Source organism: Ambystoma mexicanum, chromosome 4p (assembly GCF_040938575.1).
Source record: "Ambystoma mexicanum isolate Mex_15411 chromosome 4p, UKY_AmexF1_1, whole genome shotgun sequence".
NCBI classification, from domain to species: Eukaryota; Metazoa; Chordata; class Amphibia; order Caudata; family Ambystomatidae; genus Ambystoma; species Ambystoma mexicanum.
This window is the reverse complement of record NC_090927.1, coordinates 1,202,501,149-1,202,527,035: the sequence shown is the minus strand read 5'-3', so window position 1 is coordinate 1,202,527,035 and position 25,887 is coordinate 1,202,501,149. Positions and strand designations below refer to the sequence as shown.

At 44.3% G+C, this 25,887-nt stretch overlaps 1 protein-coding gene across 1 annotated transcript in view; it reads right to left on the bottom strand.

Moving 5' to 3' along the window:
- The window catches only part of NPHP1 (nephrocystin 1), a 1,322,209-nt gene that overhangs the window by 116,345 nt on the left and 1,179,977 nt on the right, over positions 1-25,887 (bottom strand). The window contains exon 18 of the mRNA XM_069606852.1: positions 1,995-2,068. Within this exon, the coding sequence (XP_069462953.1) occupies positions 1,995-2,068 (74 nt within the window). The remainder of the gene's footprint in view (positions 1-1,994; positions 2,069-25,887) is intronic.

Here is a 25,887-nt window from a genome sequence, read left to right as displayed (position 1 = left end):
TCAATAAGATTGTTATAAGTGTCTTTTTTCGCCTGGAGTATAGCTTCCTTATAGTTTAATGTGGCTAGGGTGATACTAGATTTATTAACTTCTGTTTGGGTTACTCTTCCAGTGTGATTCAGCGATTCGTTTTTCTCTGCGAAGAATTCTTAGTTGGGGTGTGAACCAGGAATTGAGGTGAGCTCGTGGTTTAGGTTTTCTCAGTTTTGAGGGGACAATGAAGTCAAGGGCTTGAGCATAGTATAGTTGAAGCGGTCAACCAGGACAGTAGGGTCAGTGCATAATAGCGCTTGTTAATTCAGGACTGGAAGGATGAGAGGGAGGAGTTTGTCACAAGTTATGTCGCGCTTATTACATGTGGGGATGGCAGGCGCAATGTCTGGGGTGGAGCTGATGGTTTTGGCAAGGATGTTGAAGGTGATTAAGTGGTGGTCGGTCCAGGCGCAAGGTTGGTTAGCTACCACATTGATTCCGCAATTGAGGTCAGCTATCCAATCGAGGATTCTACCTTTGGAGTGTGTGGAGGTGTTGATGTGCAGGGCAAAAGCTGTGTTAGTAAGCAGGTTGTCAATCGTCAAGGTAGCCGTGTCGTTAGGGTCAGTACGTCCTAGGTTAAAGTCGCCTAGTACCATCATTTGGGAATTGGTTTTAGTGTTGTCAGTCAGAATTTTAGAGAGGTCTTCTTCGAAGGAGGATAATGGCCCAGGTGGCCTATAGAGTAGGTGGAAAGAGGTGGTGTGGTTAGGGGTGAGGGCGAATTTGGCTGTTAAGGCTTCCATGGATGAGATTTGATGAGCTGTGGAGAGGCGGAAGTTGAGGGAGTTTTTATGGATGATGGCAATGCCACCACCTTTAGATTGGCTGGTATTGCGGTCATGCCTAATGATATTATAGCCTGTTGGAATGGCTAGCGAAAGTAGGGGACCGGAGGCTGCGTGCAGCTAGGTTTCTGTGATGGCCAAAAAGTCCAGGTCATGGGTAAGGATGAGGTCCGCCACCTCTGAGACGTGGGCTGTGAGCGATCTGGCATTAATTAATGCCCCTTTGATAGTGTCCACAACATGATTAATGGGTTGGGATGTCGATGTGAGTGGAGAGGAAGCAGTTCTGGTGATAGGTGGATTATTACCACAGCCTTCTTATCGGACCCCCACACTATTCTTTTCAACCCTTTTGCAACGTTTTTAACTTTGCACACACTGTTTAACCTTCCTTGTTTTCAACACCTGCCAAAATAGCTGTCAGTTCAAAAAAGGTTTTTAAAATAATTCTCAGGAGTCAGTGATTTGAACCGGGATGTTCCCTTAATGAAGTCCCATTTCATCTTAACAGTAGAATCATTGCCAGTATGAGCACCCTGGCTGAACTCTAGCCATCCGTCCGTGCACTGTACACACCTTGCTATAACCACTGTGATGTTTCACTCATGAACGAGGATGATCTGTAAATAAATAAAACATTGTGCACTCTCACTTGAAATCTGGACACTATATATGGACAGATGGCTACTGTCATAATAATAATGTATTTCTTTTACAGCGTTACACACCCATAGGGCTCAAGGCGCTCAAATAACAGAAGACATTATTATCCCACAGAGCTGTACTCAATTAACATGCATTGTCTGAATCAGGCACCCGCATCCCAAATAGCCACCCTCTTGGTTGATTTATTCTGCCATCTGTTCAGATGACTGATTTGTTTACTCCATAAAGGATTTTGGTGCCTAATAAACACAAATAAAAGCGATACAGTGCATAAGTGAGACAGCAACTCCATTGACAATGTCTCGGCTTCATGGTCTTCTGTTACAACGGGTTTCAAGTGTTGAAAAGCTCATCTAGCCTACTGTGTGTGAAATACATAGTTAACTCAAATTAAAAATAAAATGCATTTCCCTAAAATGTTTCCCCCGACATAACATTTTGATTTGTGGTGATTTCTTGACAATGACCTGAACATTATTTGAAGGATCACAAAATGACAGCACTAACCCTTAGAGCATCCATTATATCAGGCTGTTCCATTAGTTTTGGGAAAGTTGCTAGAACCGGATTACATATCAAACCTGTAAAACATAAAAAGGTAAGGTAAGAAAAGATAACAGTTCATTCCAAAACATTCCAATGGAATTATTCATCAAACAGAACAAAAAACGCAGCCACTGCTGTAGTGAACACAATTGCAAGAAGCACTACGAGGAAAGCAGATCTTGAATCACTATCGTAACACATTAACACCTTTTTTTGCAAAATTCTTTCAAAAGGCCTACCTGAAGGTTTTTCTTGCGTTGAACCTTCTGAATTCGATTAGGAAATAATGTACAGAACCCGGTTAAATAACACAAAGCTAATTTATCAACTTTGTCAAGAACTAGTGTAATAGCACAAGTACTAATGAAGCATTGGCTGAAATCTAGATACATATCGCAAGGACCGTTAGAGTAGGCCACAGAGAAAACAATAGGAGAAAACAATAAAATAATGAGCTTGGACGGAGTCTCTACATCAATAATCAGCTCTTTTCATGAGGAAAATAGCGATAGGGCGTAGGCATAGCACCAGATGTTCTATAAGAAAAGAAAACAAGCATTTGAAAAGTCAACCGTTTTGACTTTTGTGAAGTTAGATGGGACAGCTGGCAAATGGTGTTACCACAAGGGTATATTTTTATTTGTTAATTTGTTTTAGGTACAATGCACCTTTACAAATATTTATCACAACTTTAAAACAACAGTGTAAACATATATTTTTATCTTTAGAACTCATAAAAATATTAGTAAAACATGATCATATTCCACCAATAAATTAAAATGAAACAGAGCTTCAAATCTCTTCAAATTAAAGTCATCACAAATGTTCAATTACAGCTATATTATTTCATCATTCTTATAGACCGTATTCACTCATATAGCTGCACTTAAATGTTTGCTCAAGAACAGCAATGAAGCGTGTTAGTGCCAGAATCATCATATGTGATTTCACCCACATGCATTGTGACCATAGCAACTCTCTTGACAGAGCTAAATTACTGTTGTAGAATTTACCCAAGTGAGGCTTCTTTCCAATACTTAATTCTTTCTCCCGTATGTATAAGATTTAATTTAAATCTCAAGTGCAGGTATCTTGCTTTAGGACAGGGAAAGATAAGTAAGTAATGCGATCTCAGTGATTGTTTGTGAAAGAAATAATAGTGATCAGTATAGGATTTATATTTTGCATTGACCTCTTTGATGTTTGCCCAATCCATTTGAAAGAATTTCCTTTTTACCACATGCTGTCGTTCATATAATTCTTTGTGGTCCATATCTATACTAAGTAATAGCTCTTCCATCTTCTCAGTATGCCGTTTGATCGACATTGGGTTTTGTTTCATAACCATACAACAGAAATCTTGGTACAATGAATGTGGCGGAGGATACAGCATTTTGCTATAATTCGTTAGCTTGCGCCACCAGAATTTCGAAACCAACGTATTTTGCCCAAGTTCATGTATTATAATTGAATTGGGTGCAGATTTAGGTAAGCTCAATACAGCTTTCCATATGTTTCCTTGCAGTATGTTCAGTATCTTTGTAAGATCCAATATACACAAATCTAGGCCATACAATAAAACAGCTTCCACCTTTAAATTGTAAAATTCAAACAAAGGTTGAAGAGAACATTTTGCATATTTGTGATATATAACTTTCATCTGCGATATGAGAGGCGTTGCTTTCTGGTTATGGGTGGTCTTCCACATATGCAGGGAGTTAGAGTCACATAGGTTATAACCCAAATACCTGGTGTTTAACACACGGTGAATAACTATATCGTTCATTTTCCAAGTATACCTGCATACCTTTTTCCTGTTAGCAAAAACCATTCTATTTGATTTGTTAGCGTTCATAGCCAGATTGTTACTCTTTGCATATACATAGAAGGCATTTAATTTAGTCTGTAACCCATACGGAGTGCGATCGGACAGAATGATGTCATCCGCAAAGGCCAACGAGTTGATTCGAGTGTCTCCCAATTTTACTGGAAAAACCACTAATTCGTCCCACAACCTATCTATGTCACGTATATAAAGATTAAACAGGATAGCCGCCAACTGGCACCCTGTTTGACACCTATCTCTGTGTCAATAGCATTAGTGGTTGTTCCATTCTGTTTAATCCGAACCATGTAGGACGTATTAGAATGTAGAAGTGCTATAAACCCTACAATGTGACCGGGAACCCCATAGTTTGAGCTTATTCCATAGCCCCTCCCTGATAACACTGTCAAACGCGGCTGAGAGGTCCAAGGATGCCATATAGACCGCCCCTGAAGATGAGGTAAGAGAAGATTGTAGTAGGTGAGCAAGAATCGTAGCATTGAGAGTAGTTCCCTTAGATTTTCGAAATCCAACCTGATATTTGGATAGCAGTTGTTAACTATCAACCCAGAACTCTAATTCCCTTAAAAATAGTGTTGCAAAGACCTTTGCTGTCACATCGATCAAGGATATCGGGCGGAAATTTGCTGGATTGTCAATCGGGCCTTTCTTGTGAATGGGGACAATTATAGCTGAAAGCCAAGATTTCGGAATGACTTTGGTTTCAAAAATCGATTCAAATATAGGCTTAATCACTCTGGCCCAGAAATGGGGATCATTTTGTAATACGCAAGAAGGAATCCCATCTGAGCCAGCCGCCCTTGAGTATGTTAATTTTTGAATAGCCCATATGACTTCACTCAACGACCAAGGACATTTACTAGCGACTCTTTGAGTGAGATCAGTGATGTTATGTGATTTAAACTCGGTAGGGAGCCCACATCTCTCCAGTATATACTCAGACCATACCTTGGCCGAAATTGCTGAATGGAAAATCGGTTGTGACACTTTCCCCTGTGAGCGTAAAATTCCCCAGATGTCCTTGACTATATGTTTGCAGATTAGGCTAATAAGCTTTTGATTTTCTGTTAAATGTTGCAGACATGTGATCTCTTTAATGTTCTGTGTACAATGCAGCTGTAAGTTTCTTTTTACTATAGCATATTCCCTATAGTCACCCATCGAAGTCCTAGCACTTCTGATCTCGTGGTTTCGTTTTCTTTTTATTTCCGATATTTGAGCACTAAATTTGCAGTCACCTGGTTTTTCATACTTTTTTTGTTCATTTGCTAAGGCTTACAGATGACATTTTATCACATCTATATTTAATTTGTTAATTTTGGTTTTATTCCACACCAATGTAGTCATACCTTCATGGCGCCAGATGTCATGGTTTACCAAATATGCAAATTCTCGGCATAATTTTGGATTCCATTTAATTGATTTTGTTGGTTTATCCATTTCAATTAGAGATAGATGACTCATATTTGTGTAACTTTCCAATGATATTTGCATCACTAAATGTAACATCATGTGGTCATTACAAGCCATGAATTTTACATCAATAGGTTTGGATATTTTAAGTAGGCGTTCCGTCACAGCAAAGTAGTCAATCTTTGAGCATAATTTTCCTCTAAACCACGTGTAGTGTTTCTGTTCTGGAGCATGAGAAATTATGTGCAAGTTCCAGTTATATAAAAGTTCAGACCAGAAATATCCCTGTTCCATTGCACGGGCTGAGTACACATTTCTTGCATAAGGTAAGTTAGGAGGAATGAAGTCACAAAGACCAGAATTAAAATCACCTCCTAAAATGACCTCATATTCAACATTACCCTCCAACTGCATCTGTAGGGTGGCATCTAATTCCTTCATAGTACTTGAGCATATGTCAGCTTTAGGTTTGCAATAAAGATTAATCAATAAGACCTTGATGGTACCAACAATCATTTCGATGAGTAATAGGGCATCAGAGGAGTAAATCAAGTTAGCATTCATTTTACAAGCATTATTAACAAGTGTCAGTAAGCCTCCAGAAGGGCGTCCCAATTCTCCTATCGTAGCAGGACGGTTAAAGGCAGTGAATCCATCTATGTTGATTGGACTGATTGCCATCGTCCCCTGTATCATTATAACACTGGAATCGGATAACATCTTGTTTTTTATGCATTTTTGTAAGTTGTTAAAACCGCAACAATTCCTGCTCATTATTGATACAGGAGAAAATTATGAATGACTTTGCGCTGAATGCGAGGAGCCAGCTTCTTCAGTAATGATTCTAGTCCCGCTAAACCCTTAATGGCGTTGACCACCGAGGTCAATTGTGTAAGTAAGTTTTGTATAATCATTGTATCAGCACTCAAATTCACTTCTGTATTGTTGGAGTGTGGCATCTGCGGTTTCTGAAATTCTATAAATTCGCTCACCTCATGCATGTTTCCGAAAACCATGCAATACATAGCCCAACATCTCAAAATTATCATTTTTCTCCCATAGCATTTTTGCAATTAACGTCGATTGAACCTTACATACCATTCTATGATTATTAGAGATTGATAGTTTGATCCAATCGATATAATGGGAAATCAAGTTCCTTAGCGTAGGTATTTGTTGAAACATGCTTAGGAGATGCGACCGATTAATTCTGTCTTTACCAAGAGTTTGTGAGTCACTGCTCCAACCAATGATAAATTGCATTTCCTTATTATTCACATCCCTGCTCTGTAATTCAGAAGCATCTGACAGATTCTCATTCGCATCACCAGAGATATTCAGTTTCCCGCCAGTGGCAGTACCAACTTGTTGGGAGTTGGTTCTTGGGTCATCTAAACTTAGAGTTTTTACCGGCTCATTAGAGCATTCATTAGTGTGGCCTTTGTTCGTATTATCAGGCAGATCATTAGATGTTGTATCCTGAATACTTAAGTTGGCATTGGATGGAATCTGAGAGTTGCAGGGTGCTGATGGTATTTTTGCACTTTTTAACCCTGCTTTTGTTTGGGGACCTTTAAGTGTGATTGTTTTATCACTATCCCCATCACAACCATCTCTCTTAAATGTTGTTTTATTTTTAGTAACCTGATAGAGCCCTGCTAAATTCATTTGTTTCATGTTGTTTGATTGTACCTTTTTAAGAAAGGGATTGCAGCTCGTTTGTTTTGCTACTTGTGGATCTTGCACTACCCCTTGAACAGTATCTGGGATGATCATACTTTGAGGATTTTTACAGTCCATCTGCAATTGTTTATATGGAGATTCAACTTCAAGATGCACCCTTCAGCATCTAGTTGGCCAAAATCCAAATCGCTTGTTTGAGGCTTCTGTGTGGCACTCATTTTACTTTTTTTTACTTTTTTTGGAGTTGTATTCTTTTTTTTCCCTTCAATTTGATTAGTACTGGCAGTTCTCTTTTTTATTTTTCCTTCGCGTTTTTTTGCTCTTTGGTGTAATTTCTTTGCCTTTTTAGACAAACAATGTCCAACCCTGATCTGAGGAGACCTCATTTGCATTTGGTGCAGCTATCTCCTCTTCATTTTTAGTATCATCTCGTTGAACAATGATTTTAACAAGCTCTGAAGGACTGTCAGGAGTGAGGGAATCTGTCACAGTACAGAGATCTTTATTTACCTTATTTTGAGGAGACTTAGTTACCTTCATTTCATTAATCATCAAGTTTTCCAAAAATCTCAATCTTTCATGGTGTGATTTAGCTAACTTAATGAGCTCGATCTTTTCAATCTCCTTTTGGGACCTTGAGAACCCTGTTTTCCACCTCTGGCACTCCTACGGTGGCCCCTTTGACTTGCAGCTCCTCTCGATTTACTAAAGGATGAGTAATATCGAAAGGAACCTCCCCCTACATTGCTCTCATCTAGAACGAAAAGGCGGAGGTTGGCGAACTGCAGCGCTCAACGACTTCGCTGCAGCTTTGGAGATCTGCAACCTCTCAAGGCTCTCGTCAACCTTGCTGCCAAAAAGATATTCAACATCATAGGGCATGTTGAGGAGCCGGGCTTGCACATCAGGAGCAAACCCCGACTTCCGCAACCACGCAAACCTGCGTATTACGGTGCTTGCCGCCATGGACCGGCTGACGCAATCAACCATGTCCAGACCCGACTGAACGGATTCACACATGGCATCCTTGCCATCCTGCACGATAGCAAGAAAACCATCCCGTTCCTCCCCTTCGGGAATATGATCAGCCGCTAAGGAGATACAGTTCCACAGAGTATCCGTGAAACGAGACAAGGCACAAACGGAGTTGGCAGCCTGAAGCGCCATACCCCCAGAAGAAAACACCTTCGCCCAGCCATCAAAACATTTGTCGTCCCTATCAGGAGGGATGGTAGGGTACGACGCCTGCTTTGCGGGGGCCGTAGCCGCCTGCACCACCAAACTCTCCGGAGTAGGGTGCGTGGTCAAGAAGCAGGGGTCGCCACTGACTGGGCGATATTTCTTCGGCAAGGACTTGCTCACTGCCAGGAGACTCTACGGAGAAGTCCAAGCCGCAGCCACCCTTCTCTGCAAGGCCATATGGAATGGCAGCACCGGGTCAGTTGGTGGACCTTGGTCGAGGATATCAGTCAGGTCATCCTTCTGAAAATCCCCAGGGGGGGCAGACCACCCCAGGAAATCCGTGACCCTCGACATCAGGAGCCGGTATGAGGACTCGGCATGCGTGCCAGGCTCAGGCCTACCAAACTCCACCTCTGGAGAGGTGTCTAGACCACTGGCGTCATGCAACGACTGACGCAGGTCCTCAAGTTGACCAGAAGGGAGGCCATCAGGAACCTCTGCAGGAACCTCACATTCCTCAGACCCCTCATCCACCTCAGAAATACAATCCAGGGGCTGGAAGGAGGGTACAGAAAAAGAAACAAAGACATGTTTAGCCTTGGCCAGAGCCTTTCTGGGGGGTTCCACCGTGCCACGGGGAACCTCCGACAAAGCCGCCTCGAAAGGCGTCGATGGAATCTGCGTCGATGTCGAGCGCGGCGCGACAGCTTCGACAGTGTCGACACAGGCCTCGAGGGCGGAGCCCCGAGCATGTCTCTCGACAGCCTGGGCGCCGATGGCGTCGACGACTTCCTCGGAGGCTGAGCCTGGAGAGTCCGTCGACGACCTCGGCACCGCAGGCATCGATGTCTTCTTCGAAGACTTCATAGGTTCTCGTGGCCTCGAGGGCATCGAGGACCAGGACCTGGAACGGGCATGTCTAGAGCAACCATTCTTGTCCGACCGGGACCTCGAAGGCGCCCGGTGGTCGCGACGACCGCTCGAGCCTGAAGGCGTACGAGCAGTGTCTCTAGAATTGTCACGCCGGCGTCTTTCGAGTGCGCGGACGGACCAGAGCCAGGCGATTGGAAAATCGCCAACATCTCCTTTCGGAAGGAATCCCATTCCTCACGAGTAGAATGCTTGTTGGGACAAGCAACCCACCGACGGGCAGAGTCCTCGGACGAGGACGGGGAAGGCGACCTGTGACGGCGCTTCCTGGAGTGCCTCGAAGAGGCAGAGGAATGGCGGGACCGACGACTCCCAGACCGAGAACCCCCAGACTCACGACGACAATGCAGAGAATCGCCCCTCGAATCATCCGTCGAAAGACCAGTGGAACGCGACTTCCGGGGCTTGGCCACCTTACCGACCGGCAGCTTCTTCCTACGCTTCCGCAAGGCCTTCGATGTGAGCGATTGGCAGTCGACACAGTCATCCGTATCGTGGTCCTCCCCGAGGCACCAGAGGCAAGCGCTGTGCGTGTTCGTCAGCGACATCTTGGACCCGCACACCCGACACTTCTTAAAACCAGACCGCGGGGTGGAAGAAGCCGAAGTACATCATGAGAAACAGGTTCGAACAACCGAAAGAACAGGATTCAGTAGAACCGAGGCACGCCGAGATCTCCGAAGCGAACCCGTTCGCGGAAAAAAAAGAACTGAGGCTACGGGCGTCGTGCGTCCTACTTATAAAATCCGGTGACGTCGGCTCGACGGAGGCCCTCGAGGACAGTGTATCGACGTAGATGCCGTAAATTTACTGAAGCAGCACAGCTGTGGTGATTACTGTCATAGATATGGAATAGGTCGGAGGATCCAATCCCCTCCAAACAGGCGTGGAAGGTCCTGTGGATAGGCACACACATCTATCTAATTCGGCCATAATCGATGGGGCCAACATCAAGACATCTGCAATCTCACCATTACCTACATTTCCACTTGGCAGGGACATTTCATGCAGATGATCATTACCATTATTTAACACATTTTCAACAATCTGGTCGTTCCCATTTAGTTCACTTAGGAACAGTACCTTTACATCATTTTTGATAGAAGTAGGGGACGATTGTAATGAATGACATACATCATATCATGTTCTTCAATATGGGCAACAGAAGCATTATAAGGTAATTTCGATAGCAAAGGTATTATAGATGGTATACTAAATGAGAGCTCTCATGTTCTGAGTTGACATCTGGGAGTGTATCATCCTGTTAAATCACATTTCTATTTTTATTTTTTGTTGATCCAATGTTCTTTTTTCCTACTGCTGCGTCAAACGCTTGCCATTTCTTAGGCTGGTTTCCATTTTTATTAAACCTATACAAGCAGACGTTCCAGTTAATACCTTAGATAGTCAGGGCGTGTCAAGAACCAGCACAACCACTTTGTATCAAAATGGTCGCTTCATTGAAATCCAATTCTCGAATTGTGATATAAAAAAAAGAATAAGGGTTCAAAGGCACAAGGCAAGCAGTCACCCCTATTCAGGTAGTACCTTAAAGTGGAGAAAATTTACCACATGTTAGGGTTCAAAGGCACTATGCCCGCAGTTACCCTCGTTATTTAGTATCTTTACCGTGTGAAAGTGTCCTAACCATATGCAATAGTATAGCGAGTGCCAGGAAGGCTCCAAGGCTATTATGCCACACGGTCACCCTCTCACACAAAAACCATATGGTTGCGACACTCCACATATACCTATTTCAGGTATTTATGATACATATAGTGCGAAGCACCAAATTGGGACTGAAAAGGTGGCCTTAAATCACTTACAACAAGTTGCTAGGTATTCAGAAGGTTCCTAGTATATAATGCTCCGCGGTCACCTTCACAGATGAATACAAAATGAAGTCTCCAAGGCAAAAAGATCACACATGCACCATCGAAGATCAAACAAGGCAAACACAGCACGTTGTTATCTAACACAACGATCAACGTAACAGCTTGAAGTGCTTGAGAGTTCGATAGTAGTGAGTGTGGCTTTCTTCAACACAATACGTGTGGCAAATCAGCCCCCCACCCCGCCCCTTTGCAACAAAAATATGTTTCGAAGCTGAAGCACCACATGTGAAACAAATGAAATGTCCAACAGCACAGTCAATCAAACAGTTTTTGTATAATTTGCTCGTTAGGTTCGCTTGCCGCGCAAATTTAGTGTCGATGCACACTGCTAGCAGCGCTGAATAGCCCAGTTGCTCACGTGTCGAAGTCCAAAACTGAGAACTCCTAACATAGATTATACAGAGTACATTCACAGCAGCAATTAGCTTGAGTCACTTTTCCCTTATTGAACCGCAAGGGTTGTTGAAATATATGCGGCAATGACTGCAGAGAAAATTGTTTAACCCTGCGATGGGCTATGGAAAAGACAGTCTTACCGTTCAAAAGCGGTACAGTGCGAGGTGTCATAAATCACCAAAGTATCAACTGAAAAGGATACAGAATCCAAAAAGGATACAATTTGGTAGAGCTTTTCCGGATCCTATCTTCACACGACTTGATTGTAGGCAGGTCAAATTAGACCTTCCAAATGATACAACTCTCTGACTGAATAAAACAGGCAGAGAGATGGATCACTGGAAAGGGCGTGGGAATTGTACAGGAAGTATGCCTAAAATAGATAAGTATCATAAGACACTGTCCCAAGTTAAATACTAAGAAACACAGAATTGGGATTAATTCAGACACTGACCTTAAGGCTAAACTGAAGAATTCCAGGACAATATCTTGAAGAGTCCCAAGAGTTGAACAAACGACAAAGGAAGGGAAGATTAGTAAGGGAGACTTATCCCGAACGGCACGAGGCTCTCGCTAGATACCGGGTTGGTGTACCACAGGATAGCGTCCAATGTACTGTGCACATTCACCTTCCAATAGTTCATGAAATACTTCCTTTCCCACAAAGAACAAAATAAGAATCTCACCTGTTGACTGTCACAGGTACCAAAAGTTCGAAGTAGTTCAGAAAAACACGTGCAGGATTGCATGCGACAGCATACACGCAGCCAAGCCATCCGCGCCTGTAGACAGCGTTTCCGCGTGAAGAATTAGACACGCGAACAGGATTCACGCAGCCCTGGACAGCCGCGCTTGAAGTCAGTATCCGCATGGAGATTTGGCACCCGAATTGGATTCACGCAGGTCAAGACAGCCGCGCTTGCAGACAGCGTCCGCGTGGAGATTTGGCACGCAAACTGGATTCACGCAGCTCAGGACAGCCGCGCTTGCAGACAGCGTCCGCGTGGATATTTGGCACGCGAACAGGATTCACGCATCTCAGGATAGCCGCGCTTGCAGACAGCGCCCGCGTGGAGATTAGGCACGCGAACAGGCTTCTCGCAGCTCAGGACAGCCGCGCTTGCAGGCAGCGTCCGCGTGGAGATTTGGCACGCGAACAGGATTCACGCAGCTCAGGACAGCCGCGCTTGCAGACAGCGTCCGTGTGGAGATTTGGCACGCGAACAGGATACACGCAACCCAGGAATTAGCGTGTGGAGGAAAACAAGCTCAAATTAGGCCAAAGAAGTTTGCTGAAAGGAATGCGAGAACGCAGGTCCGGAGTTCAGCTACAAACGCCAAAATTGACTTAATCAAAAGCAGCGAATGGAGTTTCCACGCTGCTTATGTACGCACTGCCGTGATACACGTGACGGACCTAAGTCACGTGAAAATTAACAACGTGAAAAATGCAGACGTCGTTTTCCGGGCAATGTATCGAACAACCTCCATTTTGAGTAAAAAGGTCTACTGGTTCTATGGGCGTAACTCATCTTGTATGGAGAAGTTGTTCCTGGTCCAGGGGTATGTCCGGCAGGCATGACACGAGGTCACTGTCTGCAGCCGGCACCACTGCACCACAACACAGAAACACACTGCTGGCACACCGCGCAGCGCTCCGCACATACGCAGTGTGTTTATGAAAGTTGGAGATGGATTAGTGGAAGTAGAGATAGGACTAATCCAATTGAATCAGGAAGCACAGGTCTCAATACTGCTGAACGGAGCTCCACAGAATAGATCCTTCTCCCAGTCACACAGAAACACACTGCTGGCACACCGCACGTATATTATGGCAATGCCAGGCAAATGGCCGTTCAAATCCACTTAACAAGAGCCCAAACTGTGGTCTTTGTCAATGCGAGTTTTGACCAGGGAATCACTGCAAGGAACAGATGTAGAAAAACATATATTGCTAATAAATCGAGTGGCTGAAGGCACTCTTGGTTAAGATATTTGTATTACACCAGAAGCTTGTTTACAGCGTAATTCAGCCATTACCTTTCAGAAGACCTCTTAGAGATAACATTGAGCAAGCTCCAAGAGATTCCAGGGTGTGCGTTTTGGACAGGAGGGGGAATGGCCATGGAGACTAGCATGGCCATAGCCTTCCAATGGGTAGAGGGAAAAACCCCACCAAAAGGCTGTGCGTGTCTTCTCACATCCCATCTCTCTCCTAATCTCCTAGCATCACTTTACATGCCTGTAGTTTTGTTTGATTGGTGCTGCTGTAAGATATGCCTAACATCCAAAATAAAAATATGTATAAACTCACAATGACAGTGGCATAGGGAGGAGGGTACAGGGATTTTATGTAATGGTGCTGTGGTGGGTTACCATCCAAACAAAATCTTCCTGGGATGGGACAGAGGCAAACACAAAAGAAAAGCTATTATGGCAATGGATTCAAAGGGGTCATTTTTTTCAGCATTAATGTTTGTACATAAATGTCTTCCCGTATAATATTGCCATCTTGTTTATGCTACTGCATATTCTAGAAAGTATACTCAGACAAGCATGATTTCCTCCATGCCTTTGAATATGACAGAATGAGTTCAACAACAATAGCATGAGACTGCAACCTGCAATTTTTCGGTTTGTGAGATTGCATAATGGACAGTCCATGATTTTCCTTAAAATGTCCTAATGTGGCAATAAGCCACGAGATGGCAGGCCAATACCGCCCAAGTAATGCCCCGGGGCCGTAGTTATAGGCCAGAGCTTAGCGATATTGACCCGCCGTCGAGGGGCTTATAGCCATTAGTAACCCAGCCCGTTAGACCGGGGTACTAATAGCATTTTTTTCTGTTCCGAAACGCTACTGCGTTTCGGAACAGAAAAAAACCAAAAAAATGTCAAATGAAATGGCTGCTGGGAAAGGGAAAACGTAGTCCGTTTTCCCTTTCCATGGCAGCCATCGGAGGGAGGTGATAGTTTGGAGGGAGTGGGTTGGAGGAAAAAAATAAATTTTAAAAAAAACCTACCCGGGTCCCCGGCGGGGGACGAAGGCAACCTCCAGCATTGGGAAGGTTCGGAGCGGGGATTGGCCCATTTCGAGCCTCTTCATTGGCTAAGAGGCTGCCACCTGCCGGGAACAAACGCAGGCACGTAGGTGCGTCCACAGGATTACACCGTGGTATGGCTCGGAAACGAGCCAATCACGTTACGTGTATACCGTGGACACACCCACGCTGGGTACTAATTAAATATGTTTCCACCACCTTCCAGGCCCTAAAGAGGGCAATATACTTGCTCCTATTTTGGGTATTTGAACAGTTCTTCCAGAATGTCGAACCTTTAATCGGATCATGATGATGTACAAACTTACTCAGATATTTCAAGTGTACCTGTCCCAAACTAGTAAATTTTCTAAGTACATGCCTTGCAGACTCAGTGAGTGTGTTAACACTGCATATACGACAACAACGTTCTTGCACAGTCAGGGCCATTAAAGGGCCCAATACATTCAATATCAGCAACCTATTAATACAGAGTAAGAGAATAAATCTCCTCAATGCTTTAAAAGGACAGAGTGCTAAATAAGATTGCATCTTTTCATAGGTATAAAGTACTATATTTAAATGTATTATTAATGTGTTATAGCTTAACATAAGCTTTTCACATTTCATAAATTACATAAAGTAAATACCCTTATAACATCATATAAAAACAAAAGAAACATGCATTAAAATGAATTTTAAGGAGGAGACAAAGAATATCAGGTACAAAACGTATAGATTTTTAAGTAATTAAAATGGTTAAAGTTTTTGTTCCAATCCCACAGATCTAGGCGTTTTACAAGACGCTGTCAGAGATTGAAACTCTCCTCTTCCCAATTGGGACCCCAGCCGATATCCTTAAAAAGCAATCACATTATTTTACTAAGGCTCAATTTCATTCCTAGTCTCCGCTCTGTGTTACCCAGACTGTTTAATAATGGGTTTGATGGTCCTTTCATCATTTGTATGTACAAAATAGCTCTTTTCTTCAGGACCATTGATTTAAAAGAATGTATACCCAGTTCCAATCTCAATATAGCCATGGGAGCACATCTTGGTAGGCACAATAGCTTTCTCCAAAATCTGCCCTCAATTAACTCAAGAAAATCAAGGTCAATTTCAGTCAGGCTCTCCAGACCATAGGTACCCACGGGGACCAGACACTGCAGGTATAACTGCCTAATAACAAGCAGTCAGCGTGCCCTTCTTCTTGCAAACTGAGCAATTAATGCTGTCAACTGCATTTCTTTTCTTGTGTGGGCTTCAATACACATTTTAAAGCCCATTCTTGTCTCAAACTCAACTCCCAAATATTTATACCGCGAAGAATAGCTGATCTCAATATTTTGAATCAATTATCTCAGCCTGGATATTCGTTTTGTCGTAAATAACATGATTTGGGTTTTCTCCCTGTTGATGACTAGCCCTTTCTTATCCGCATAGTCCCACAATCCCCTGGCTATACGCTGGATACCACAAATTGTATGGTCCAGCAGAACCAAATCATCTGCGTATGCCAGGACCATACAGTGCAAGTCATCAACCTTCGGAGGGCAGTCTTTAATTAAAGACAGATAATCGGGTAGATCCGAGACAAAAAGGTTATACAAAAGCGGAGCTGTGACACAACCTTGCTTAACACCGACATTTTGTATAACAGGGGGTGTCATTGTACCTCCGTTATCCAGCCTAAGACAGACCGTATTGTTACTATGAAGCAGTCTCAAAAAATAGAGAAGATCTGCTAGGCAACCCAGAAGTTCTAATTTGCTCCACAGCAGGTCTCTCCTAACCGTGTCGAAGGCTGCTTTAAAATAGACAAAAATGGCATACGAAGGAGGATTGTTTAATCCTTGCACCTGCTTTACCGTGGAGTCAAGCAAGAGTAAGTTATGCACCGTAGAGTTGTCAGGCCGAAAACAACTCTGGAATTTATCCAAGATGCTATCATGTTCTACCCATTGTTGAAGTTCTTTAAGTACGAATGAAGCAAATAGCTTCCCGGTGGAAGACGGGTGCCTTTCTTCAAAATTGGAACCAGATAGGCAGTTTGCCAAGAGTTAGGAATGTTGCCTTCAGAGAGCACCTTATCAAACAATATTTTAAGTAGAGAAGACCAAAAGTAAGAGTTGTGACACAGAACCATATTGACCAGGCGCACAGGAGGGTTTCAAGCTCTTGATTTTCTTATAAATATCCTCCTCCGAGATCTTGATTGCAATGCCTGGGGCTTGATATCTATCCAGGTTTCTTTTGATCCCCGAGTAACAATATTATGATGTCCCAAATACTTTACCCATTCACAGCCGTGAATGGGATTTATCATGGAATATTTGGTGTTACCCTTTGCTTCTCTTAGAATAGCCCAGATGCTGCGCGAGTCCCCACTACAAAGGATGGTTGCCATGTGCCGAAAGGCTGCATCATTATTAGACCATCGCCATCTTTTCAACCAATTATGGTAGGCATTTTTTAGGGCTTGTCTCTTGGACAGGTAAACCCTCTGTGTCAGTATCACGGTTTCTAGCCTACGAAGATCTCTTCTGAGTTTGCATTTAGCATCTCTAATAACTTCATTTTATCTCCTATGGGGCCGTGGATCTTTGACTATGATTGGAATGCTCACTGCAGCATGTTGAGCCAAAAAGGTCAATATCCAATTCTCAATATCATTCATAGCCATATCGTGAAATGAGCGCAAATCCAACCGATTTGCAGGGGATGTTGCTCACTTCGCCTTCATGATATTATTATCGGACCACTTTATCCTATTAGCACAATGGTTAGTTTCCAGGTCCCCCGTGTGTTTTATTTTTAATTGTATATTTCAGCCCTTAGACTGAGAACTAACGCCTCATGATCACTCCAGGAATTTGCACTAACACTTAAATCATCTACCCTAACAGCCAATATATTGTTGACAAAAATATAATCTAATGTGGCAGCTGTTCTACCCATCCTCCATGTGTATTTATCAGGAGTATCACTTTTGGTGCGCCCATATCTCATTTCCAGTTCCCATCTTCGGAGGAACCTTAGCCAACCTGCTCCCTCTGTATCCATCTGATTCTGCATCATAATGCATCTAACCAGAGGTTTCCCCTTCACCAGTGTACCCAAAGCGTCCGCACAATGGCAGTTTAAATTCCCAGCTATCAAAATACCAATATGATCCTGTCCACCATCCCAGTACACAAAAATTTCATGGATTTCCTCGGGAAGCTGTTCTCTATATATTGCCGCCAGAGGATTATAAAAATTGATTAGTAATACCTTGGTATGTCTATTCTCTAGTGGTATGTTAAACTCGATTGCTAGCGAATGATTAGACTTAAATATTATTTGTGAATTTAAGTTATACCTCAACCCGGTAATGAGACCATCGAAGGGTCTCTCCTTCGTGTCCTTCTTGCCATAAGACTAGTAGATGGTATACCCGTCCAACAGAATAGGTGTTATCAACCATGTCTCCTGTAATAGAAAAAATATATGTTGTGTTATATGTTGGTGATAAAACATGGGAAAAACCCAGAGTATTCCAAGATATTAGAGTTAAGTCTCATTGTTTCTGCATAGCTAATGGAAGTGATTCCGCTAGCCATTTCAACATGGTCTGTATATCTTCCAGTTACACCTTTTCCTTTTTAGGTAGATGAGCCACTGGGCCTGTGTTGCTCTGCTCCCCTTTAGATATTACCGGTAATGCAGGATATTCCAATTCTGGATCAACGTCTAGCGCAATTCCCCCAGACCATAAGTTGTGTATGGAAATTTCGGAGGAGTTGGGCTAAAGAAGTAGGTTTACAGTGAATAGCTGTAACATCTGGGTTGATTCCCTTGACTGGTTCGAAGAATTCAAAGTCTTCAGAGACCAGAACCCAAAGCTGTGGGATCCAATGCAAACCTCCAAGGAAAGCAGTCCTTGACAACCACATATTCCTGCTTTTCTGATTTAAGTTCTTGATAATACAGGTCTTATTGCCAAAATTACAGTCCTGGTTTAGGAGCTTATTGGGTTATACTGCTGTTATTTTGGTCTCAGTCATGCCCAGTCTTCTAAGGCGGGCATTCAGGGTAGAAAATGTATCCATAGCTTTAGGAGAAAGTTGCACATTTAATGAGGCTGAACTAATTTCCTGAACTTTCAAAGATGCATTGGTAATTTCTCCCATTTTATCTGCAATCGCCCAGCTCGTTAGGCTGCACATGCCTTTTCCATGTCGTTTTTTGCTGTGCGCAACCTTTTTGCTGGCTTAGATTTATTTGTTGGAATTGTAGGAGGCAAAGAGCCTGTCACCTCACAAGTTAAGTTACGGACTGCCGCTCTTCTAGCTAGACGTTGCTTCCGTGAAAAGAATGTAGCAGAGGTATTTGCTATTACATCATTAGAAATTTCAGGCATCGATCCACCTTCCAGTGTTTGACCCACCCCTATTTCAATAGTTTGTAGTATCGCTGACTCAATTTCAAGGGGCTGGTTGGTTGAGTTGGGAACCTGCTGCAAATTTTCATGTATTTTCCCACACAATTGTAATAGTATTTTCATGGCAAATTGTATTGATGTCATGAAGGACTGAAGTTCAGAAAACACAGTTTGAGTGTTTATCAATGAGTCTTGTGTGATTGAGTCTTCAACTTGACTGTACCTTCAGAATCCAAGATTACATTTGGGGATGCGGAAAGGCAGGGAGAATTAATTGCATGTGGCGAACTCCACGCTGATATGATAACCTGGGCATTTACCAACATAGTCTCTGACCCTGGCCCTGGTAAAATTGCAGCTGCACTGGCCATGCTTTATTGAATGGAGAGGCACAAATCCAGTAATGAGTTACTGTCAATAGCTTCAAAATTCGAAGAGTACTGCAGCATGCGCTCCTGATTTGGCCAATCCGCATTTACTTCAGTCTCCATGGACTCTATAACAGATTGTGCCCCCTAAAAAAAGGCTGTGATTGTCCCTCTATTTCAGTGGTCTTCCAGCTTTTTAGGCCAAGGCCCACCTGAGCAAACAAATTGTGTGGGACCTCCCTGCCCCGCCTCTCTGTGTTGGTGTTCTTTTTTTTATAGAGATAGCTGCGAAATGTGTGATGTCCATACACAAGCACCCTGGATTATTTTTTATATGAGACTCTGACGTGCATGCCAATCAAAGAAGTTGCCTCACATTGTAAATCCACTAGGCCAGTGGTCTTCAAAAATGTTTAGCCTGGGCCCCCCTGAGCAAAATTTGGGCAGGCCGGGCCCCCCAAAAAATGCCAAATGGACAGTATGTATTGCGCACCGTCACTGCACCCTACTCCCAGTATAGTCCCTGGGATCCCCCACCTGCTCCCATCACAGTGGCTGGGCTCCCTCATCCCACTCCTACCCTGTCCCTGGGCTCTCCCCACACCATCACACACCCTGGGCTCTCCCCACCCAGCTCCCATCACTATCCCATGGTGCCCACCCATCCTGCTCCCACCACAGTCCCTGGGCTCCCCCATCCCGTTCCCAACACAGTCCGAGAGCCAGTAACGGCTGGTGAATTTTTTAAGTGGAGGGGCATAACTATTTCCCCCAAAAATGCCATAGCGACCGAGCGTAGTGAGGGAGTCTGAACCAATCAAGGTGGTTTCGGTGGTCTTCCCCCCGTGAATTTGTTTATACATAATGGGTTAAAGTGTTGCATTGTAGAGCATTCTTTAAAATAAAATGGGTAAATATCCAAACAGTTTGCAATTGCTGCTGGGGGGGCCAAGGGGACAGGCATGACATATTTTACTGGACATCTATGATCGATGTCCAGCAAAAATATACCATCCCTGTCCCCTGGGCCCCACTAGGCCTAACACAATCAACATGGTTATGTGTGTATACAAGGCGCTGGGGTGCCAAGGGGGAAAGCATGGTATTTTGACTGGACATCAATGATAGAAATACAGTAAAAAAAGACCATCACTGTCCCCTGGGCTCCACAGCACCTCAGAAGGAGAGCTGATTTTGGCAGGTGGGTAGGGGGATTGTGCAACAAAGGCATTTAGGCATTTTTAAAATGCCTTTGTTGTACAACCTGTCTTCCCCCCTGTATCCACCACTTGCCAAAATCAGCTCAACGGACCAAAACAAACTAACACACACATTCATACAGCAATCACTATCATTCACACGAGCATCCATCACCATACACTGACACATAACACAAGCATTCACTCATCCATACACGTGATTCAATAAAATAAATTAACATAAACATACCTTCTGCATTGGCTTGCATGTGGGTGCTGAAACGCCCTGTTCCAGGCTCCTCTGTCCGTATGTGCGAGGAGGTGCAGGAGCTCCCCCTCGCACATACAGACATGCAGTGCCCCAGCCAGCATTTCCAATGAGCTATGCAATGCTGGTGAAGCAAAACACCCCAGCCTGGCATGGCTCAGTGAGCATGTGCGGCTGAGGAATGAACTGAACTGTCAAAGGGAAATAGGGTTTCCCTTTGACAGTTCAGCCAGCCCATGAGCACTCCGTCAGCTGGAAAAAGCAGCTGAGGGAGTGCTCATTGTTTCACTGGGCTGGCCCCTTAGCTCCGCCATGATGGGTGAGGGGGCCACTGGGTAGGCACCCCCTCGCCATTATGGATGAGCCGCCAGGCTCGGACTGGCCTACTGGCCTGTTCCCCTTCCCTTTATCTGGTCGCGCTCTGAAACACCTGTGTACGAGCGCGCTACAAATAAAATATCATATCATGTCATATCATAGGACAATGCCTGTACCAAAAATACAAAATGCTAGTGTGAGCCAGTCAAAATGGGCCACCCTTTTGGCCAATGTGGGCCAGTTTGATGAGTTGCTTCCCTATGCAGTTAGTAATTTTGACCATTGTTGCTGAGTAAATAATCTATAAATATCACAATGTACTTACATTTTAACACAAAGCACCCCCTTGCGTACTACTCAGTCTTTTAATGAATATCCATTTACAAATGCGGGCCACTTTTTCATTGGTGCCTGAGACAGTGTCATGCTTCAGCCCTACCATGTGAGCCGCCCCTGCCCATTTCTTCCATTCTAAAAAAACAAAAATAATGAAAAAAGAAAAAACTTTTTTTTGCATTTCGTGCTGGCCTCTTGCGGCACCCCTGCGCCCCACAGTTTGAATACTGCTGCTCTATTTGAATTGTTATTATTTCTCTTGTCCGTCTTTCCTTTCACTACCTTATTAGCAGTTGGCTGCGTGGGTACGTCCAATTTCGTCTCTCCTCCCTGCCTTAAATTATAACAGGAGTTCTGTAGGTTGATTTGGGACGGCATTGAACCTTCTGTGGTGAAATGATTTATTATTTAGGAATGGTGCAAGACGGTCCATGGACGTTATGTTCACTAACCGTAGTCCTGTGTCATCAAAGGACTCTTTATAGGGACGGAGAGCAATGGATATCCTGCTCCTATCGTTGCCTAACAGCTAGAATAATTAAATCAGTTGACAGGCAGTACTATTCAACCTAGCGTTGTCCGAGGCAATATAACTGCAGTAGAAAGCAGGATAGATCAACAGGAGTACCACACCAAAGTTATGTTAATGACATGTATGTCATCTATGGTCTTGTATCTATGGTCTTGCTCCCCCCTACCTCTCATCCCTTCTTTCCTTCTACACCCCTTCTCGTCCTCTCCGCTCTGCTAATCTTTTCCTACTCTCTCTTTCTCCTCCACCCTGTGACCCCTCCTGCTTCCGCTCCTTCCAACTCCTTTCTCCCTTCCACTGGAACCGCCTCCCCCTTCACATCTGCTCTTCTCCCTCCTGCCCTTCCTTTCGCTCTTCTCTAAAATCTTACCTCTTCCACTCACCTCCCTAACACCCCACATTCCTTTCCTCCTCTCTTCCCCTTTATCCTCACCTCTTACTCCTCCTCTTCCTTACCCTCTCCATCCCTCCTACCTCCCTTCTCGATTCTAGCCTCACCTTTTCCATCTCTTCTTCCCTCACATTCCTGCATTCCCTCTTTCCCCTGTTCTTACCTTCTCTAAAACCTACTACTCCCTTTCACACCTCTCCCCTCCCACACCCTCCTCACCGCTGCAATATTGTAAGTTGTTCTTCATACTGTTTTCAGGTTGTGGTTCAATTGTCATCTTATTCTTGATGTATGTTTATTTGTTCTCAAGTAAAGCACTTTGGAGTAAAGGGCTATATAAATTCAATAAAATACAAATGTATGAATCAGGGCAAAGGCAAGTGAATGTCAATAGGGGCTTAACCCCTTCGGCCGCAGGTACAGTATAAAATGGTGCCAACAGGCTATGGTAGTTAAGACCCCCTACCACACTCGCGTAGCACTAAAGTCGTTTTGCCAGCAGCAGGGCTATGGATACCACACTCCCGTCGCTGCCGGTCAATAATTGCTTTAATCTTTTCACATTCAGTACTGTTCGGTTGGGGTTGCTCTTGATCAAACGCTCGACAGTTCAGATAACCAGCGATGAGTAGTTGAATTACACCACAGTTAATTTAACGAGAAAAATGTAAGAGGTCTCGGCGCGTGCATGTAAATACCTGTGGGAGCTTCTTCAGATGCCGCAGACACAGCAGGAACACGGAAACGCACAGCCCAGCCTCTCAAATGCAAATTGATAGATACAGAAGGCAGACTTCTCCATGCAGCTAGCAGTCCAGTGATAGAGAATTCTCCCAGTACACAGTGAACCAGAAACACGCAGCGCAGGCATTACGGTGTACCTCTATTGATCTACCCTCAGGTGCCTCTCTTCATGTTCAGATTGGAATTTGAAATGCCAGGGGGCTCTGCCATTGTCCACAGAGGGGTATGTGTTAAGGCCGAACTTCACGCATGTGACGCAAATTTCTAATGGTTGAACACAATATCTTTAGTAGATTGGTAGGATAGCTCAGCAGGTTGAGTGCTTGCTGCTTCAATCTGTGTGTGATCTGCAAGTCTCAAGTTTGAATCCAGGTAAAGCCAAACCAGCCTTTCATTCTTTCAAGGTCAATAAATGTGTACCGGCGAAAACTGTATGTAAAGTGGTCTATGTACAGTGCTTGGGCGAAATCACTACACGTGAATAACAAATTATAATTGTTAGTAGGCTATGTTAGGTAAGGGCTGGACTAACGCGTGATGGTTCCAGCAGAGAGCCTATAAATAATAAGTATTGGTCTAAATCAAAGAGTGCAATGAGAAGGGTCAACACAAGGGGTTTTACTTAAGGTGCTGTACAGCGCCTTGCCCACTTAAAGCACAGTTTGATTGCAAATGATTTTGCACCACTATAAACGAGCGTGAAGAGGATATTTATACTGTAAAACGTAAATATATTCTCAGCAGATCTTTAATAAAAATTAAAATAAAAAAAACAGCCCCAGGCACTGCTATATCGTATAATGAGTGCTAGACAGCAATGCGGTGGGGGCACCCCGCAGCTAAACAAGAGGGGGCCAGTAACCTGTGGGGCAAAATAGGACAAAAGGGTAGAGGGGCAGATCACAGGCTGGCAGGTAACAACCTGTGACTCAGGGGAAGCGCAGCACCTCTCCCCAGTCCCCCCCCACAGACAAACGGTGCCGGGGAGGATGAAGAAACAATGGGCCAATGCAGAACAAGATAAAGTGACAAGCACCAAAGGCAAGAGGCCGGAAACTCCCAGGTAGGTAACAAAAGAGCACCCCAAGGTGCGAAGTGCCGTTGGCGCTAGCCGGCCGGGGGCTTGTCAGAGCCCCCACACAAGCAGAAATAGCCTGGGGCTAGTTAGCCCCAATATAAGGAGCTGCTCAAGCAGCAGAAAAGTACAATCTTGGTTGGGACTCTGCACGGAGCACCAAACAAGTAGGCTGCTTACACAGAATACTTTTTTCTTTGAAATATAGACCTGTTTCAACACCGAGTTTTGCTTTGCTCCGGTGCAACTGCTGGAAACATCGTTTACAGCGAAGCATTCTGTCCGTCTGAAAACACTGTGAGCTTCACCTTGCTCCGGTGCAATTGGCGGACAACTGACAAGATGGCTCAGGGCTCTCGGAGCAGCCTTTGAGCAAACAAAGTTGCAAGGAAATAAGCAGCAATTCGCCGGAGGAAGATTCGATCAACAGAAAGAGGCAGCAAAGGTACAGGACCGAAAGCGACTCAGCACAGTATTGCTATTGAAATGGAGGAGAGAGCCGGGATCAGCAGTAAGGCGTAGACAACCGGGATCTTCAGACAGCATCGGAGCGCGCAGGACGTGCAAGTAACAGATGTCGGCTAGCGGAGGAAGACGTAACAAAGAAAGTCGGGCCCGGCGAGGGTTACCTCGACAACCAAAAGGTGAAACTGAAAAGTGTGCTTTACAAACGAAACGCTCAGAACTTTCGTTGTGCGATAAACAGAAAGCGGAGGCTGACAAATTTTTGATAGCACATGTAGAGTGCAGAGGGGCATTGTTGTAACTTACTGAAATATGAAAAAACAAATAATTTGAATCCCAATTTTTGGGTAGATCTAAAAGTGATCATCGCATAAACAAAGTGCCACCCGCTGGTCTTGGAAGCAAGACCACGCAGAACAACAGAGTTTGCAAATCGATAAGAGGGGCCTAGTGCACAAAGTAATCGGAAATGGCAGCCCATAAGAAGTCAAAACTCATGCAATGGGCTGATGAAGCGGAACGCATACATGGCTGAGCATGGGTAAGGAAGTGCCTGGACAGCAGTCCAAATGAAGAGGAGGATGATGCCCATCATTGTACACGAGGAAGCAGAGGCACCACAGAAGAAAAAAGCCAAAAGGTAGCAAAACCTAGTGTAGTATAATGAATCTCAGGAGGCAGGAAGCTGCGGGTTGTCCAAACAGGCTTTATTGCATAAACACGGGTGGTTCTTACAAATAACCCTAGCAGTGGTGCTCAAACAAAAGGCCAGCGTGGCCAACAACATATGGGGCTGCGAGTGCAGTGTCGGGTGGTTCGCAAGTCCTCTTGATTTCCCGTGCTCGGAGGAGCCCGGGGAGACGCTCCTCTTGCGTCCTCCGCTCGTCCCGTAATGCGCGCGTAGCGCGCGGGGGCGGGGCTTCGTTACGCTCGAGATCTCGCGAGAGCGGGCGCTCTCGCGACATCTCTACACACCTCCCTTTATCACAATGGGAGAGGGGTCACTGTAACACAAAGTCATTGAATCTTACCGGTCTTTTATGCTCCCTTCTGGGCCTCTCACTGGTTCCCGGGCAAGGTCCCTGCGGAACCGGTTCGGGGCTTACATAGGGTTCTTCCGGTTGATTCTCTGATTCTTCTCTCTCTCCATCGCTTCTCCCTGGTTCTGGTTCTTCATTCCCCACATCCTCCATTTCTGCTTCAGTGCGTGGGGTTTCTGGAGTCTTAAGTCTTTCTTGTCTGCGTTGATACAAAGCTACTCTTTCGAAGTTCCACGCGCGCCCGTCTTCTGTGCGGACGTGATTTGTCCCTTTATGAGTAACTTGTATGGGTTGACTATACCGGGAACCTGT